General features: G+C 48.2%; 2 protein-coding genes and 1 long non-coding RNA gene across 6 annotated transcripts in view; 1 reads left to right on the top strand and 2 right to left on the bottom strand.

Annotated features, from left to right (window-relative positions):
* Positions 1–18761, top strand: part of DOCK1 (dedicator of cytokinesis 1) — a 620463-nt gene that overhangs the window by 72865 nt on the left and 528837 nt on the right. For all 4 annotated transcript variants that reach the window (XM_050959274.1, XM_050959273.1, XM_050959275.1 and 1 more), the window contains one exon: positions 6206–6354. In XM_050959274.1, the coding sequence (XP_050815231.1) occupies positions 6206–6354 (149 nt within the window). The remainder of the gene's footprint in view (positions 1–6205; positions 6355–18761) is intronic.
* Positions 1–18761, bottom strand: part of LOC127054057 (uncharacterized) — a 511088-nt gene that overhangs the window by 143247 nt on the left and 349080 nt on the right. The window lies entirely within an intron of this gene.
* Positions 13512–14002, bottom strand: LOC127054089 (uncharacterized). The gene is made up of 3 exons (XR_007775162.1): positions 13908–14002; positions 13700–13855; positions 13512–13647 (listed from the first exon to the last, which is right to left on the bottom strand). It is a non-coding gene; the product is annotated as an uncharacterized LOC127054089 (long non-coding RNA).

The raw sequence follows: 18761 nt of genomic DNA, 5'->3' as shown, positions 1-18761 counted from the left end.
GTATGCAGTAAGAGCTGAGAAATGATGCAACATGATTTAGTAACATGCCTGCCTGTGATTTCAGTCACTGTACCAAGAGGTGGTAATATGAGCAGGTCGCCCTGGAGGGCTGGCTTTTTATCTGTGTTGTAGATTTTTTTTTTTTTTTAGACCATATCAGATTTTTTTTTTTTTTTTTTAAAGTCAGGCCCAAACATTTCTCCTATCAGACTTTTCATTAATATTCTGTGCCAATTAATATCAACTCATGTATTATTATTTATTATTATTATAATTATTATTATAATTATATACAGTGCAGATGAGTAGTGTTTACTGGCTAGGGGTTGAGTTAGGATTTGATCATATCAAACTCTCCAAACTTCATATCATGAGACTTCAAATGAAATTTCAGCTATGTCCAGAAAGGAATCAGAAAATAGTCTCTATTCTCTCGGACCCTGTAAAATAAGGACAGATTTAGAATCGGGTTCAAATTTGAAGTCTGTTTTCCCTAAATTTAAAAATGGTTTGGATTCAGGGCCAGTTTTGGCCCAGATAGCTTTGCAGTACTGGGGGTAATATAATACAACATATTTTGAAACTTAATACAATAGCTACCTCCATCCTAGACAGTGTTACTATGACACTGGAATAATGGAAAGAAGCTGTGCTGTTTTCTATTCTTTTATAGGTGCCATAGTTAGATATCTCATAATGGATGTTTCAAGGCTAAATCATTGTTAAATTATTTGCAATCTTCAGACTGAAGGAACTATAGAACTATAAAATAGTGTAGGATATAGCTGTTTGTTACATACTTGTGTGATCAGGTGATGAAAGATCCCTATTGTAATATTTATCTTTAAGGGGAAGAGATTCAAGGTTGTTATGACAAATTCAGAAAACTGAGATTAACTTTTGTGAGGGTTAAAATATCCTTAAAATGCATCAATATAGGTCTTTTAGGCATATAAATACTAATGGACAGATTAAATTGCTTTATTTGGTTAGCACAAATTTTAAATTCTCAGTCTTGATTATTTTCCTATCCATAAATTCTGAGTGAAAAGTTAGTACTCATTAATTAAACCAGTATGTTAATGTCTCTGTTTGACACGTACAAAACTTCTTAAAATTCAACAGCTGTGTTCTATGCGTGCTTGTTTTCGATTACACAGTAGCATCTTACAAATGTACAGCAAAAAGCATTAATCGTCTGTCAGATTAACTGAAAAACTACAAGCTTGGAGTTAGCTATGAATATTTTGTGATGATCTGGGCAGTTTCAGATAGTCAGCTTGTGCTTAAATATAATGATTTAAAAAAAATATGGCTGAAATGTAAACAGTATTATTGTAGTCTGATACCACATTAGAGGAGATGCAGCATCCCAGTGCTCTTAGTTTAAGGTCACTACAAATGGAAGATTAGCAAACCCATCTTCTTTAAAGAAAATGGGAAATTTCCACTTCAAAGTATGTTCTTTGCTATTTGATGCAAAATTTCTAGATGTCACGAACAGCTGTATGAAATGTATATTATGTTAATTCTGTTTTTATGGCAAAAGTAAAGTGAATATCCTGCAAAAATAAGATTTTGAGAACATAACTTGGGAAAAGTGAAGATAACAAGGAAATAAATTACTACTTGAGCGTGGTAATGATCATGTTTCACATAAAGGGACACTTAAAAGAAGCTAGAAACTTCGAAGGTAATGCGAATGATGCAAACTCCACTGCAGTCAATGGAAATGTTCTGATGGACTTCTGTGGGCATTGGATGTGGCCCACAAAAGAGAGGGAAGGGGAGACAAAAAGGAATTATGTTGGAAGTGAATCAGAATGAGATGAAATATGATGCAGTTGAGGCTAGAGAGAGAGATTGAGAATATCAGATGCAAATGAATATAAAGTAGAAATTGGACATACTAGAGCAAAAGTGCTTTTCTGGTGCAGGAAAAGGATGTGTGGGACGGGACCTGGAAGGGACAAAATATGAAAAGGGCAGAATTGGGAAGAATAACTAGGAAGAACAGCATGAGAAATGACCCTAGGTCCCCTACAGGCTGTCTCCTTTACACCCCCAGTAATTTTCCAGATTCTCTCATTGAACCCCTAAAACAGCTCATTCTATACTCTGATCCCAGTGGCTTCCCTATTTTATCCCAAACTTCTAAATTATGTAGGGATCAGAGTCCTGCCAACCCCCTGCTTTCATTGCTTGGGAGCATTCAGAGGGGGAAATCAGCGATTCTTTCTCAACTTTGACGCACATGGAGCGTAACATAGTTGGTTGCGAAGTGGGGAGCATGGGAAGGGGAAGTTTGTCAGAAACTCCTTCCTACCCGCATATACTTCTCTTATACCAATTAAACAATTGAAGAAGGGTGCCTAAAATGTGAAGTACTAATTCTGATATTAAATACAGAGCATCTCTTACATATGAACAGCCTCTCCATAGAAGCAAGTATCTGATCATATTGCATACTGCTTTAAATTTAGAATTCCTTATTGAACAGGGAATGCATGCTGCTGTCTTTGGCAGGAATTCATTGAAACGACATGCCACAGTCATTATTGTAGTTATAAAGTGAATAGATAAATTGAGTCAAACGCTACATTCTGATCCATTCATTTGTGGTCCATGTCTTACAGATAATGCTTGCATTACATAACAAAATTTGATTAATCTCTGAAAGAACCATGTGGCCTTCCCAAAGGGGAACTAGGTAGAATGAAAAGGTGGTTTTTAGATTTATAGAGTTTAATACCAGATAGAACCGTGAGATCATATCGTCCAGAGGTTCTCAAACTTCATTGCAGCGTGACCCCATTCTGACAAAAAAAAAAAAATTACTACACGACCCCAGGAGAAAGGACTTGAAGAGTGCCAAGCCTGGCCAAGCCCCCTTGCCCGGGGAACACAAAGCCCAAGCCCCCCACCCACCCTGAGTGGGACCAAAGCCCAAGGCCTCCAGGCCTGGGCTTATAACTTGAGCCCCGCTACCAAGAACTGAAGCCCTCTGGTTTTGGCTTCAACCCTGGGCCCCAGCAAATCTAAGCCAGCCCTGGTGACCCCACTTTGGGGTCCCGACCCACAGTCTGAGAAAGTCGATCTAGTCTGACCTTCTGTATAACACAGACCATTACATTTCATCCAGTTAAGCCTTTATTGACCCCAGAAACTTGTTTGCCCAAAGTTAGTGGTTCTCAAACTATGGGGGGTGGGCCTCCCGAGGGAGACACAGGAATGTGTCAAAGGATGTGTGACCTGTGTGCGCGGTTTTGTGTGTGTGTGTTTTGGTTTTTTTGGAAGAGCTCTGGCTGCCAGCCCTGTGTGGCTGGGGCTCATGCAGAAGGGCCATGCATAACCGGGAGGTGGGGATAAAGGAGACAGCTGGAGCCTTGCTGCTTGGTCTCTTTTCCCCCCCCCCCCCGAATTCCTCACCTGGAGGCGGCAGAACTCTGGCTGTCAGCCCCCGGGTGGCAGAAGTAATGCAGAGGTCAGGTGGCAATGGGATGCTAAGTCTGCTGTGAAAAGCGATATTGACGAATGGCACTTTTCACATTGCCACCCTTACTTCTGTGCTGCTGCTGGTGTGATGCTGCCTTCAGAGCTGGGCAACCAGCCAGCAACCGTTGCTCTCCACTCTGCCTTCAGAGCTGGATGGCAGTAGAGGTACTTGGGAGTGGTGTAGAGGGGAGGGCATAAGCGACTACAGACCCAAAGAAGGGGAGCCTAGTCCAGCAGTTCTCAAATTTACTTGATTAAAGTGTACCTTCCAGAAAGGCATCCAGTCTTGATCCAAAGACATTAAGGGATGGAGAATCTACTACTATTCTTAGCAGCTTGTAATCACCCACGCTGTTAGAAAAATTGTGCTTAATTCTAATTTTAATTTGTCTGGCTTTGACTTCTAGCCTTTGGTTTTTGTTATGCCTTTCTCCACTAGATTAAAGAGCCCTTTAGTACCTGGTATTTTCTCCCCGTGAAGGTATTTATACACAGCAATTAAGTCATCTTCTTTTTGATAAGCTAAACAGATTGAGCTCTTGCAGTGTCTCATTTCCTCCAGCCCTCAGATGGTTTTTTTTCTTTTCTACACCAACAACTTTTCAATGTTCTTTTTAAAAGGTGGACCCAAGAACTGTAGCTTAAGTTTGAGCACTTAGTTATACCTGCTGGTCCTTGTGGGACTGATAAATAGCATTGAGCCTGATCATGGCCTGCATGGGAGACCTCAGTGAAATATCTTGACTGCAGGAAGATGTTGGCAATTCCCTTTTGGATCAGTACTGAACTGGTGGCCTAGCATGTACTGAATGACATTGTGATGTTGGAAGTGCTGTCGTTCTGATCAGATATAACTGAGGTTCTGACTAGGGTTGTCACCCCCTGAGGTATAAAAAAGAAAAAAAAGACTTCCAGGATGATCCTGAGCCCAAAAAACTAAAATTGGACAGCTGACAATGTGTACTGAAAACTCTTACAGATTTCCCAGGACATCTGCGTCAAAAAGGGACAATTCTGGGAAAACCTGGGCAGGTGGCAACCCTAGTTCTGATTACTTCTCATCTTTTTAAAAATATCATAGTCTCTTTTTTAAGAATAGGGAGATTAACCCTGGTTCGCTGCCAAATGGCAACTGTGGTAAGTAATCTGCTTAATAGCTACTGTAGTTTCTCAGCTGGATCTAATTAGGGCCCTACCAAATTCGTGGCCATGAAAAATGTGTCACGAACTGTGAAATCTCATCTCCCCCTTCCCCCCCCTGCCCAATCTGGTCTTTTTGTGTGCTTTTACTCTACAGATTTCATAGGGGATACCAGCATTTCTCATATTGGGGATCCTGACCAAAAAAGGAGTTGCAGGGGGGTTGCCAGGTTATTTTAGGGGGTTCATAGTATTGCCACCCGTACTTTTTGTGCTGCCTTCAGAGCTGGGCAGCCAGAGAGCAGCGGCTGTTGGCCGGGAGCCCAGCTCTGAAGACACCGTCCTGCCAGCAGCAGTGCAGAAGTAAGGGTGGCAATACCATACCATGCCATCCTTACTTCTGCAGTGCTGCTGGCGGCAGCTCTACCTTTAGAGCTGGGCTCCCGGCCAGCAGCCTCCACTCTCCAGCTGCCCAGCTCTGAAGGAAGTGCTGCCACCAGCAGCAGCGCTGAAGTAAGGGTAACAGTACTGCAACCTCCCCTAGAAAAACCCTGCGATCCCCTCCCTCCTACAACTTCTTTTTGGGTTAGGACCCCTGCAATCAAAACACTGAAATTTCAGCTTTAAATAGGTGAAATCATGAAATTTATGATTTTAAAAATCCTATGACCGTGAAATTGAGTGAAATGTACTGTGAATTTGGTAGGGCCCTAGGTATAACATTCACTTGCTGCCGTAACTGTTGTGTAGCATTGCTGTGCACTGTTAAGCAACCACTGCATCTCGCTCCAGAGGTGGCCCTGTTTCATGGTCGCTAAAGTTTAATCCTGTGTATTTATATAAATACCATCAGAGAAATTACTACTTCCCTCTCAAATATGGAATTCCATCTCCCTGTCCCCTTCTTTCTACCTTATTTTCCCCTCCCTAAAAATATTATACTGCTCTGAGATGCTGGAGAGCCTATATTCAGTTCTGAGCTAGACAGGTTTAAGATCTGATCTCTTGATATTCAATATCATCATAAATCCAGAAACACCTTTTCTTTTAATGGTAGAACAAGTCCATCACACCCACTCCAGTAAATTATACAGTATTCTATTAGTCTTTAAAACCAAAGTGTTCCTGTATTATTCTTCTAACGTCCCTGCTATCAGTCTGTCCTTTTGAATTCTGTGTATATAACCAAATAAACAAAAAAGATGTTTATAAACAAATAATCATATAAACAAAAAAGATGCCTTAGTCCTAAATGATTCACTGTATTGAATAAATCATGGTCAATGTTTTAAAGGAACTTAGTCTCCTAAATCAGTATTTAGGCACCTAAATAAGAGGCAAGACTTTCAAAAGTGCTGGGAATCCAACAGTTCCCATTGAGGGGACAGCTGCATGCTCAGCACTACTGGAAACCAGGCTTCTAGTTTTGGAGCCTAGCGTTAGACACCTAGTTTTGAATCTCATGGCCCATGTTTTTAATTTGTCATATAAAAACTCTAAAATGTGCTCTGTTGTTTACCTTTTTAAAATAACATTGACAGTCTTGTTTAACTATTTCATTTTCAAACAGCAAGATAACAGAGACATGTTCCACAGTGTACGACACATGATATATGATCTTATTGAATGGAGATCACAGATACTCTCTGGAACTCTACCCCAAGATGAGCTCAAGGAACTGAAAAAGAAAGTGACTGCCAAAATAGATTATGGAAACAGGTTTGTGATGACTACTTCATAGTGTGTGCTTCTTGAGCAGGTGGGGAGAATCAGCCTTGTCGTGTTATATAGCAGTTTGAAGGCACTGCATATGTATGAAGAAAGTAGTTCTGTAAGGAGTAGTACTTGTATTTTAATTAGCAATCTTTTTAGAGCAGCAAAGAGTTCTGTGGCACCTTATAGACTAACAGACGTATTGGAGCATGAGCTTTCGTGGGTGAATACCCACTTCGTCGTGCATGACGTGAGGTGCCACAGGACTCTTTGCTGCTTTTACAGATCCAGACTAACACGGCTACCCCTCTGATACTTGAATCTTTTTAGAGTACAGCGAAGTGGGAAAAATTGCAATATAAAAGCATTTTTGATACAGTACAAATTATAATTTGTATACTAGAATCTTTCTGTTACGCTGTCACTCATAAACTTTGTGACACCATCGATTTGATGTCAGATTAAAACTATGGTTTTTCTGAGGTCAGATAAAAGATATAAATGTTCCTGTCTTTGAAAAACCTTTGACAATTCCACATAAACTGTTGCTGCCTCTCTAGTATCATTAGCTGTTTGCACTCTGAACTTGCTAATGCCCTCATGCAGTGCTAGAGGATTTGTCTGGGAAATGTGGGGTATCTCATTGTGCTGTTGCTTGTGTAGTATCTAGCTTGTATTAATGGTTATACTGTTAAAAGTTGATTAGATTTCATAAGCATTTATATTCATCCAGAAGATGAGGATAAAAACCAGAAATGGCACCTAAATTATGACAGATATTACAATGGAATATGCATCAGATATGTCAGCAACTTAGATGAAGTGCCTTTTGATTTAAGGCTAAGCCTCCTGAAAACTATTTGGATGGAAGGAATGTTGTGTTTGAAAATTAACTAGTTAGCTGTAGATTAAATCATCCCATGGTAAGGAAGAATGTCATACTACTCAATTGTGACATTATTTTTAATTGAAAGCGAGGAATCTTTCCTTGCTAATACACAAAATTGGAATCTGGTCAAAGTAGCATTCTCAGTAATGAGAAGGTGGGGTAATATAAGGTTATTGAACTCCTGGGGATGGAAGATCGATCATCCAAACTTTCTTTAATTGCCACTGTAGTATGATTAGTTCATGAGAATTCAGCTATTTGTGCTTTGCTACTTAAATACTGCAGGTTCTTCTTCGAGTGATTGCTCATATCCATTCCAGTTAGGTGTGCGCGCGCCGCGTGCACGTTCGTCGGAGAAAGTTTTACCCTAGCAACCCAGGCGGGTCGGCTGGGCGCCCCCTGGAGTGGCGCCGCTATGGCGCCCAATATATACCCCAGCCGACCCGGCCACCCTTCAGTTCCTTCTTACCGCCCGTGTCGGTCGTTGGAACTGTGGAGCGCGGCTTCGCTGACCTCCACACTCCCTAGCAGCTCATTTCACTATCATTGTATATAGTAGTTATAGTTCATTGTTGTGTGTGTGTGTGTGTGTGTGTGTGTGTGTGTGTGTGTGTGTGTGTGTGTATATATATATATATATACACACACACACACACACGAGTTATTAGTGTAGTTATTAGTTGTAGTTTGAGGGGATCGGGGACACCCCCGCCCTTCCCCGCACTGGGAGCCGGAGCTCATGCCCGGCTCATCGGGCTTCAAGCAGTGCTCGGCTTGTCACAAGCCCATGCCAGTTGGAGACCCCCATGACTCCTGCTTGAAGTGCCTCGGGGAGTCGCACTTATCGGCCAAGTGCTCAATCTGTAAGTCCTTCAAGCCGAGAACCAAGAAGGAGCATGACATTAGATTGAGACAGCTCCTTATGGAAGCGGCCCTGACACCTCCGCCCTTGGTACTGAGCGCAAGTCAGCCGGTAAGCAAGGGCTCCGCCACGGCACCGAGTGCTACCACCAAGAAGCCGGCACCGAAACCGACTCCGAGCCGCTCCCTCCCCCGAGGCCGAAGGCGGCGAGGGCGCAGATCATCCCGCCACCAACTGCCTCCCAGTCAGAGACTGCGCATAAGGCGGATCGCCCGGCACCGATACCTGCCGCGGCACCGTCTAAGCCGGTACCGTTGATTCCGACACCACGAGGGCCGTCGAGTCCGGCACCTGGCAGCTCCCCGGTGCACACCGTGGTAGAGCCTACCTCGCCCTCTACTCCGGAGACGTTTGCCGCAGCGAGGGACCTAATTGCGATCACCGAGGCACCGTTGCCCTTACCCCCGGCACCGCCGGTGTGGATACTACACTCCTTGGGCAAACCGACCCTGACCAGACCAGCTTCGGTCAGTGTGGTGGACCGGCCCCGCTCCAGATCGCGGTCCCGCGGACGCTCTACATCGAGGCGCCGCTCATGCTCTCGACGTCGATCTCGGTCCCGGCACCGGTCAGACTCCCGGCACCGGTCACCTCGGCACCTTTCAGGTTCCCGGCACCGATCACCTCGGTACTGCTCACGCTCTTGGCACCGGTCAGGCTCCCGGCACCGGTCGACGTCCCGAGCGTCAACCCGGTACTCCGGGCACCGCTCCAGCTCACGGCACCGCGGCGGGCGCCGTACCTCCAGGAGCAGATCGAGACAGAGGCACTCGGGATCCCGGTCGACCTCCCAGCACCGAGCCGGTCGCAGGTCCCGATCTCGCTCTCAACACCGTCACCAATACTGGCACCGGTCACCACTGCCCAGAGGTTTAAGATCTGTCGGTACCTCGGCACCGACTTTCGCCGCTCCACCTTGGCCATCTAGAGGCACGTCAGCATCCTCCCAGGCGGGTAGCTATTACGAACGGGACCAGGACCCCTAAGTACCGCTGGGAGTGTTCCAGGACCCCCACCCACAGGACGCGGGTGCCCAACAGTGAGGTTTTTGGACACCCTGGGCATATCATCAGACCCAGGGTGCCCCCATGCCCCAGACACGTTCCACCGCCTCGGAACATCGAGTGCCAGAGGCCACTGTTTCCCGCCCCCCTGTGGTTGAGTCAGACAAACAGCCGCCTCCAGACTCCCCGGGTCAACTCGAGCAGGAACCAGGCCAGGAACAGGAGACCGCACAGGATGCCCTCATCCCCAGAGTATCCTCGTCCTCCTTCTCGCCAGATGAGGCAGTGGCTGGGTCTTCAGCGTCAGGACCCCCACCGATAGACCTCAGGGCCCACCAGGACCTCCTCCGTAGAGTGGCCCTCAATATCAACCTACCGGTGGAGGAGGTCCCAGAGGTTGAGGACCCGGTAGTGAGCATCCTCTCGGCCGATGCACCTACCTGGGTAGCCCTTCCATTCATAAAGACTATCCAGTCTACCGCCGATAACCTGTGGCAGTCACCAGCCTCCATCCCGCCGACAGCTAAGGGAGTGGAAAGGAAGTACATGGTACCCTCTCGGGGGTACGAGTACCTATATGTCCACCCTCCTCCTTCCTCCCTAGTTGTCCAGTCTGTTAACGACAGGGAACGGCACGGCCAACAGGCTCCGGCCCCTAAGGCCAAGGAAGCTAGGCGAATGGACCTCATAGGGCGCAAGGTGTATTCGGCTGGGGCCTTGCAACTCCGTGTGGCCAACCAGCAAGCCCTACTGGGACGTTATAACTATAATATATGGGCGGAGGTGGGTAAGTTCTCCGAACTGCTACCCCAGGACTCCCGCCCGGAGTTTAATGCGTTCCTGGAGGAGGGTAAGAAGGTGGCCAGGACCTCCCTCCAGGCCTCCCTCGACGCGGCTGACTCAGCAGCCAGAACCCTGGCTTCCGGTATAACCATGAGGCGCATTTCATGGCTTCAAGCCTCCACACTACCTCCGGAACTCCAATATACAGTCCAGGACCTACCCTTTGACGGGAAAGGGTTGTTCTCGGACAAGATGGACTCCAAATTACAAAACCTGAAGGACAATCGAGTCATAATACGCTCGCTGGGGATGCATACACCTTCCACCCAGCGTAGACCCTTGAGGCCCCAAGCACGACGCCCATACTTCCCACCCCGTCAGAGGCAGGACCTTAATAGACGGCGTGGCCGGGGGGGCCACAGACGCCAATCCGGCTCCCAGGGAGGCCAAAGCCAAGGGCCTTCCAAGGCACCACCGGGCTCCAAGTCCGGCTTTTGAAGGTGCGCCCGGGGACGGCATAGCAGACGCACGACAGGATCCTTCCCCTACCTTCTCCAACCGCCTCTCCCACTTCCTCCCGGCGTGGTCCCGGTTAACTTCAGACCGTTGAGTGCTTCGCACAGTGAAGCATGGATACCATCTGCAATTTGCTTCCTCACCCCCTTCCCGCCCCCCTTCCCGGTCCCTCTTCAGGGACCCCTCTCACGAGCAAACCCTTCTGCAGGAGGTTCGTTCCCTCCTCGCGGCGGGAGCTATAGAGGAAGTACCTCTAGGCGAGAGAGGCAAAGGGTTCTACTCCCGATATTTCCTGATCCCCAAGTCCAAGGGAGGTCTCAGACCCATCCTAGACCTGTGGGGCCTCAACAAATGGATGCTCAAGTTGAAGTTCCGCATGATCTCCCTGGGAACCGTTATCCCATCCCTGGATCCTGGAGACTGGTATGCCGCCCTCGACATGAAGGACGCGTACTTCCATATCGCCATCTTTCCACCGCACAGGAAGTACCTTCGCTTCACGATCAGACATCAGCACTTCCAGTTCGCAGTCCTACCCTTCGACCTCTCCACGGCCCCAAGGGTGTTTACCAAGTGCATGGCCGTTGTGGCCTCCCACCTCCGTCGGCGGAAAATCCATGTCTTTCCGTACCTCGACGACTGGCTCCTGAAAGGGTCCTCCCAGTCGCAGGTGCGGCGGCATTTCGAGGCCTTTACGAACCTCTTCTCCCAGCTAGGCCTGCTTCTCAATGCCGAGAAATCCAGCCTGGTCCCCACACAGAGGTTAGACTTCATAGGCGCGACCCTGGACTCTACTCAAGCCAGGGCTTACTTACCTCAACCTCGCTTCCAGGCGATCGTTGTGATCATTCGGAGCTTGCAGGCCTCCCCAATCACCTCGGCCTGCACCTGCCTCACACTATTAGGGCATATGGCCGCATGCACTTACGTGACAAAGTATGCCAGGCTCCGAATGAGGCCCTTCCAAACGTGGCTTCATTCCGTATTCCGCCTGGGCAGGGACCACCTGGATGTATTGGTGATGGTCCCCCCCCCGACCCTCTCCGTTCCCTCGACTGGTGGCTGACCCCATCCCTGGTATGCGCGGGGATGCCGTTCCATCCACAGCAACCGTCGATGACTCTAACAACCGATGCATCATCCCTGGGGTGGGGGTCCCACCTAGGACACCTGCGCACCCAGGGCCTCTGGTCATCCCAAGAGCTGTCACTCCACATAAATGTCCGGGAGTTGAGGGCAGTCCGCCTCGCCTGCCAGGTGTTTCAACGACACCTACACGGCCGTTGTGTTTCCGTACTCACGGACAACACAACGGCCATGTATTATATCAACAAACAGGGGGTAACCCGTTCGTCTCCCCTATGTCAGGAAGCCATTCGACTCTGGGACTTCTGCATAGCCCAGTCGATAGATCTGGTGGCATCCTTCCTCCTAGGGGTCAAGAACACGTTGGCGGACAGACTCAGCCGATCCTTCCTATGCCACGAATGGTCGATCAGACCACATGTCATCAATTCCATCTTCCAGAGGTGGGGATTTCCCCGCATAGACCTCTTCGCAACCAAATCCAACAGGAAGTGCCAGGAGTTCTGCTCCTTTCAGGGTCTCTCTCCCGGGTCGATCACGGACGCATTTCTCCTGCCATGGACCCGCCACCTACTGTATGCCTTCCCTCTGTTCCCTCTGGTGCACAAAGTCCAGTTGAAATTACGCAGGGACAAAGCGCATCTAATCCTGATCGCACCTGCGTGGCCCAGACAGCACTGGTTCACCGCCTTACTGGACCTATCTGTGGACCCTCCGATTCCCCTTCCTCTCCACCCAGACCTGATTACGCAGGATCACGGCAGGCTCTGTCACCCGAACCTACGGACCCTGCACCTCGCGGCGTGGCTCCTGCATGGCTGAATACGGCGGAGCTCAGCTGCTCTACGCCGGTCCAACATATCCTCCTTAACAGCAGGAAGCCTTCCAGTCGCTTAACGTACAGGGCCAAGTGGAAGCGCTTCTCTTGCTGGTGCGCTACTCAGGGGGTGAACCCTACGCAGGCCCCGATTCCCACGGTCCTAGACTACCTCTGGTGCCTTAAGCAGCAAGGCCTGGCGACATCCTCCTTAAAGGTACACTTAGCGGCCATATCCGCCTTTCGGCCAGGAGAGAGTGGCCGCTCCGTATTCTCCCACCCCTTAGTCGCCAGATTTGTTAAAGGCCTGGAGCGTCTCTACCCCCCCCGTACGCCGCCCTGCTCCTACCTGGGACCTTAACTTGGTTCTGAACAGGCTCACGCTCCCGCCATTCGAGCCACTGGCGACTTGCCCGCTCACGTACCTGTCATGGAAGACGGCCTTCTTGGTGGCCATTACATTGGCCAGACGAGTCTCAGAGCTGAGAGCTCTCACAGTGGATACACCCTACACCGTCTTCCATAAGGACAAAGTGCACCTGCGACCCCACCCGGCGTTCCTCCCTAAGGTTGTTTCTGCCTTCCATACCAACCAGGACATCTTCCTCCCGGTCTTCTTCCCAAAGCCACACTCTTCTCGGAGGGAGCAGCAGCTACACTCCTTAGATGTACGCAGAGCGCTCGCTTTCTACATTGAGCGAACAAAACCATTCCGGAAGTCCCCTCAGCTGTTTGTGGCGATCGCAGAACGGATGAGGGGTCAACCAATCTCCTCTCAGGCCTTGTCTACACCATAAAGTTTCAGTGCTGGTGAGGGAGTTATAGCGCTGCAACTTAGGAGGTGTACACATCTGCAGGTCATCACCAGCGCTGCAACTCCCTGTTTGCAGCGCTGGCCGTACACCCGTTGAAACTCGGGTGTAGAGGATCCAGCGCTGGTGATCCAGCACTGGTCATCAGGTGTAAACACGCACCAGCGTTTTTCTTGACCTCCGTGGAATAAACAGGTATCCCAGCATACCAGAGGAAGCCTCTCTGGTAATCAAGCAGGTCTCCTTCCCCGCGGTTTGCAGGGGGGTTCGGGGAACGCGAGAGCAAACCGCGGGGAAGTAGGTCTCCTTCCCCGCGGTTTTCTCTCGTGTTCCCCTAACCCCCGTGCAAGCAAATCTCCTTCCCCGCGGTTTGCAGGGGGGTTCGGGGAACGCGACAGCACACCGCGGGGAAGGAGATCTGCTTGCACGGGGGTTCAAAAAACACCGGAGCAAACCGCTGGGAAGGAGACCTGCTTGCAGGGGGGTTTGGGGAACACCGGAGCAAACTGCTGGGAAGGAGACCTGCTTGCAGGGGGGTTCGGGGAACACCGGAGCAAACCGCTGGGAAGGAGACCTGCTTGCAGGGGGGTTCGGGGAACACCGGAGCAAACCGCTGGGAAGGAGACCTGCTTGCACGGGGGTTCGGGGAACGCGACAGCACACCGCGGGGAAGGAGACCTGCTTGCATGGGGGTTCGGGGAACACCGGAGCAAACCGCTGGGAAGGAGACCTGCTTGCAGGGGGGTTCGGGGAACACCGGAGCAAACCGCTGGGAAGGAGACCTGCTTGCATGGGGGTTCGGGGAACGTGAGAACAAACCGCGGGGAAGGAGACCTGCTTGGGGGGGGTGTTGTTCGGGGAACACTGGAGCAAACCGCGGGGAAGGAGACCTGCTTCCCCGCGGTTTGTTCTCGCGTTCCCCTAACCCCCCTTGAAGCCGCCCAACAGCGCTGCAGTGTGGCCACATCTAACACCACTTGCAGCGCTGGTTGCAGTAAGTGTGACCACTCTGCAGCGCTGGCCCTATACAGCTGTACTAATACAGCTGTAACAACCAGCGCTGCAAAATTGTAGATGTAGACATACACTCAGAGGATTTCCTCCTGGGTAACTGCATGCATTCGCGCATGCTACGACCTAGCTCGTGTCCCCTCTAGCCACCTCACGGCACATTCCACGAGAGCTCAGGCGGCGTCGGCAGCCTTCCTGGCGCATGTGCCTATCCAGGAGATATGCCGTGCAGCGACCTGGTCATCGGTCCACACATTCACCGCACACTATGCGCTAGTCAGACAATCAAGAGATGATGCGGCCTTCGGTGTCGCAGTTTTAAATACCGCCACATCTCACTCCGACCCCACCGCCTAGATAAGGCTTGGGAATCACCTAAATGGAATGGATATGAGCAGTCACTCGAAGAAGAAAAGATGGTTACTCACCTTTGTAACTGTTGTTCTTCGAGATGTGTTGCTCATATCCATTCCAAACCCACCCTCCTTCCCCACTGTCGGAGTAGCCGGCAAGAAGGAACTGAAGGGTGGCTGGGTCGGCTGGGTTATATATTGGGCGCCATAACGGCGCCACTCCAGGGGGCGCCCAGCCTACCCGCCTGGGTTGCTAGGGTAGAAGTTTCTCCGACGAACGTGCACGCGGCGCGCGCACACCTAACTGGAATGGATATGAGCAACACATCTCGAAGAACAACAGTTACAAAGGTGAGTAACCATCTTTTCTTCAATTCTTGTGCTCATATACTTTTTCAACAAAAATAGTGATTAAAAAAAATCACTAACTCCATTCAGTAAGTCATTTAGCATTTATAATCCAAGATGCTGTCTGTTGTACCCCAGTAGACAGTTAACCAGATGTTGTTGATATTATTTGTTTGGCTACTGTATTTTACCATCTGGTTAAGGAGTTGGTTAAAGTTATTCTGAATAACGTCCAGATGCTCAGTGTTCAGCACAATAGAACATCTTGTACTGTGACTTTTATTCATAATGTTCTGATGGACTAATTAAGTGATCAAAACATTCCCTGTAGAGTAGGGGAGAGAATTGAATTTGAACTTTTGAGTAAATATGCACATTTAAAAGGGTGCAGTATCTTTTTAGTGTAGCTATATATCATGTTTTGCGTAAAATGAAATAAAATGACAATTTCTAATATCCAGACATAAGAAATATACATTATGCATTAAATATATACTCTCTGGATTTCATGTATTTGCTTACTTTTTCCCTTGTTTCCTGAAAGTAATTATATGAATGGGCTTCTATATAAAAAAAGGCAGGATATTAATTTTATTTGTGTTGTGATAATCAAAAACTTTATCATTGTGGATTTGTGGACTTTTGTTTTTTAAATGGGTAGATATGAGATTATGAGACTGGATCAGTTTATTGGGTATCACTGACAGGTTTCTTTTTGGGGTTGAAAGCTGATTGTAAACAAAATGAAACACTTGGGAACAACTCCTTACTCACTGACATGTTTTTACAAATGTCACCTGTAAGTAGGGTGACCTGATGTCTGGTTTTTATAGGGACAGTTCTGATTTTTGGGTCTGTTCTTATATAGGCTCTTATTACCCCTCCACCCTCTCCCGATTTTTCACATTTGCTGCTGGTCACCTACCTGTAAGTTAAAGAGAAATGAAAAGATAAAGTCAAAGTAGTTTCTGCTCCTGTTCATTTGACAATCTGTGCCACTAGGTTTCCACTCTGTTGTTCATAGTTGCAAGGCGGAATGATCAGTCACTGAGTATTAGATTATTGCTCCCCATGCCCCACCCCCACCCGGCTACACTCTTCTAGACACAGGGTGACTCCTGTGCTTTCCTGAGCTCCAAGCAGATGCATTTGGCTCCTCACAGAGCAGACAGCTGGCTGAATCTATGTGCCTAATATTTCCAGTGGCAGGCTCCTGTAGCCACAGTTGTTGTAAATCCTCTCATTCTGCTTCCGAACCTAGGCTAGGAGTGTCTCTGCCCTCTCACGGCAAGCAGAAGAGGGTGTCATGTCCACACCTGTGGCAGCAGTGACAGATGAGGATGCCGTGCCTTCTCTTTATCTCAGGCTTCAACCGGAGAGTCCAGCTCCTCGCCAGGTAGCTCTCCTTAGGAGCTGAAGCCAGTCAATGCATATTGCAAGGTTTCCTGAACTGTCCTCTGGCAACCCCACTGTCTTTAGCACTCATGTTCCACTTCAGGGCAAACAGCATTTCAAAGACTATCACAAACTCAATTGGGCACCCTCTTGCTGGCTACCCTCCAAACTTGGAGGGAATCCAAGCCTCTGTGTCCCTGGATAGCGTAAGCCTTTCAAGCCTGAATGGAATCCAGCCACCCTTCTAATCTCTGGGTCCCTTGGCACACGCTCTGGGTGCAGACGTCCTGTCCGCACCTCATCCTGAGAGCTGGAAACTGCTGTCCAGCTGCCTAGCCCCTTGGGGCTCAGTTCAGACCCTTCAGATTCCCTCATACTTAAGCACATCTTCTCCCAGAATTCCACCCAAAACGTGTGAACTTTCTGGTTTGCAGTGGAATCTGTGGCATGCAGTAGTTGTAAAGCATTTTACGCACAGGAAAGATACAGGTCTAACACATTTGCTCTTTTTGTCATCTGCACAAACTTTCCCCCAGCACTGTACTATTGTGCATGCTTCAAGGACAGATGTAGCCTTTTGTGCAGCTGTTCTTTGATCTCTACTAGATCGGTCATCCTAGCATCCACCCCCAGAAGTTTGGATGCTGCTCGGAACTCGTCTACAGTGAAGGACCCATAGAGACAAACAAGGAGAGATTACTTACCTGTACAGTAACTGCAGTTGTTTGAGATGTTCTGTTTCTATTAACGCACCACTACCTGTATTCCTTCTCCTCTACTTTGCAGTCCTTCCCTTGGCTGGATTGCCTAGTTGGAAAGGTACCAAAGCGGCAATGGGTGCACCCTCCCCTATATGACCTTGACTCAGAACACAAGGATGTATAGGCCGCAGACGCAGATCTTGCATGCACTGCTACCAAAAATCTCAGGTAAAAAGCCTGACGGTTTGCATGCATCTGAAATGCAGCACCCGTAGGGCTAACACACCTCAATGAACTCCAGTTACTGTACTGGTAAGTAACCTCTTCTTCCCTTGGGAACCCTTCTGGGCTCAGGAAAGAAGGGAGGGCTTCCTGCTTTATGCAGCCTTTAAATGCTAAGTTGCTGGAGACACAGCTGGAGTCAAAAGACTCTGACCCATCAGCTCTTCACTATTGATAACTTTCAGCCCTTTCTGTCAGGTGACATCCAGCTCCGTCTCCCCAGTTGACCAGAAAAACCTGTAGGATGACCAGATGTCCCGATTTTATAGAGACAGTCCTGATTTTTGGGCCTTTGTCTAATATAGGCTCCTATTACTACCCACTCCCTCCCCACACCCCACGTCCCAATTTTTGACATTTACTGTCTGGTCACCCTAATCCCCTGCTAAACCTGTTTTTATGGTTGGGAGCCTGTCTTTTGTAAAGAGCTGTTATCCTTCACTGGAAGAGCACTTAACTGTGACAACTCTTTTGTTGTTCTTTTGCCCCAAATCTTTGGAATTTCGGCCCTACATGGAGGCAAACAAACAGCAGAGAAGGCAAAAGGTTGCACATTCAAAATTGAGTTTGCAACCTGGTAAAGACATGGAATTTGTAATCTCACTCTGTTCACAAATTCTACAGACAGATTCCCAAATCATCACATCCTCTGCCTCAGCTTTTCTGAGCAGTAGCCCTATACATGTTTGCACTCCAATTCTTTCTCCTAACCTAGGGACAGAGCACAGTTTTAGATGGTCGTTCTGTACAAAGACCCTGGAACACCATAGCATTTAGCACTCCCTTCCTCCTTCAACTCAAGGCAAGTCATTGAAGAGTTTCTTGCACTGAGACTGGAGGAAGCTCAACTTCTCAATAATCCTGTGTTTCCTTCTCTCATGAGAATGATGCTCTCAGGCCCTTAATTTAAGGTCCTCAGGTGATAGTGTTTTATCTCAGGTAATCTGGAACGTTATCTAGAGGAGATTTACCCTGGGATCCTGTCCTTGGTGTGTCACACTGTCAAGGACTCCAGGGCTCCATATGCTCATGAGGCTTCTCCTCTAATGTTATGCGTGGCTCCTCCAGTGTCCGCAGCCAGGTAGAAATGGTTCAGAGTCTTCCCTGCAGAAGAGAGGAAGGAGAAACTGCTACCTCCTGTCTATGTTCTTCTTACTCAGAAGAATCTGGCTTTGTATGACATTTCAGTGCTGATGATTGGGATTCACCCAATTGGGATTTCTAGTACTCTAAGTTTTAGCAAACTCCTGATGAAAGGACTGCCAAAACAAGAATTCACAAGAGAACAGGAAAGAGTAATTCCCTGAGGATATTTGGAAGATTAAGACTTTTTCTCTTCCTTAAGGCCTTGGCCAAGATTGTTAGAGAGATTTGGAGGGATATAAACTGTATGTTCTTTGTCCCTTGGTTTTATGACAAGTTCTGGAGCTGGCACAGTGGAAAACAGATGATCCTCCCAAAAGATAGACTGTGTGTATGGGGATAAAAAATCTT

Source organism: Gopherus flavomarginatus, chromosome 6 (assembly GCF_025201925.1).
Source record: "Gopherus flavomarginatus isolate rGopFla2 chromosome 6, rGopFla2.mat.asm, whole genome shotgun sequence".
In the NCBI taxonomy this organism is placed as follows: Eukaryota; Metazoa; Chordata; order Testudines; family Testudinidae; genus Gopherus; species Gopherus flavomarginatus.
This window is presented reverse-complemented; position numbering and strand designations above follow the sequence as displayed.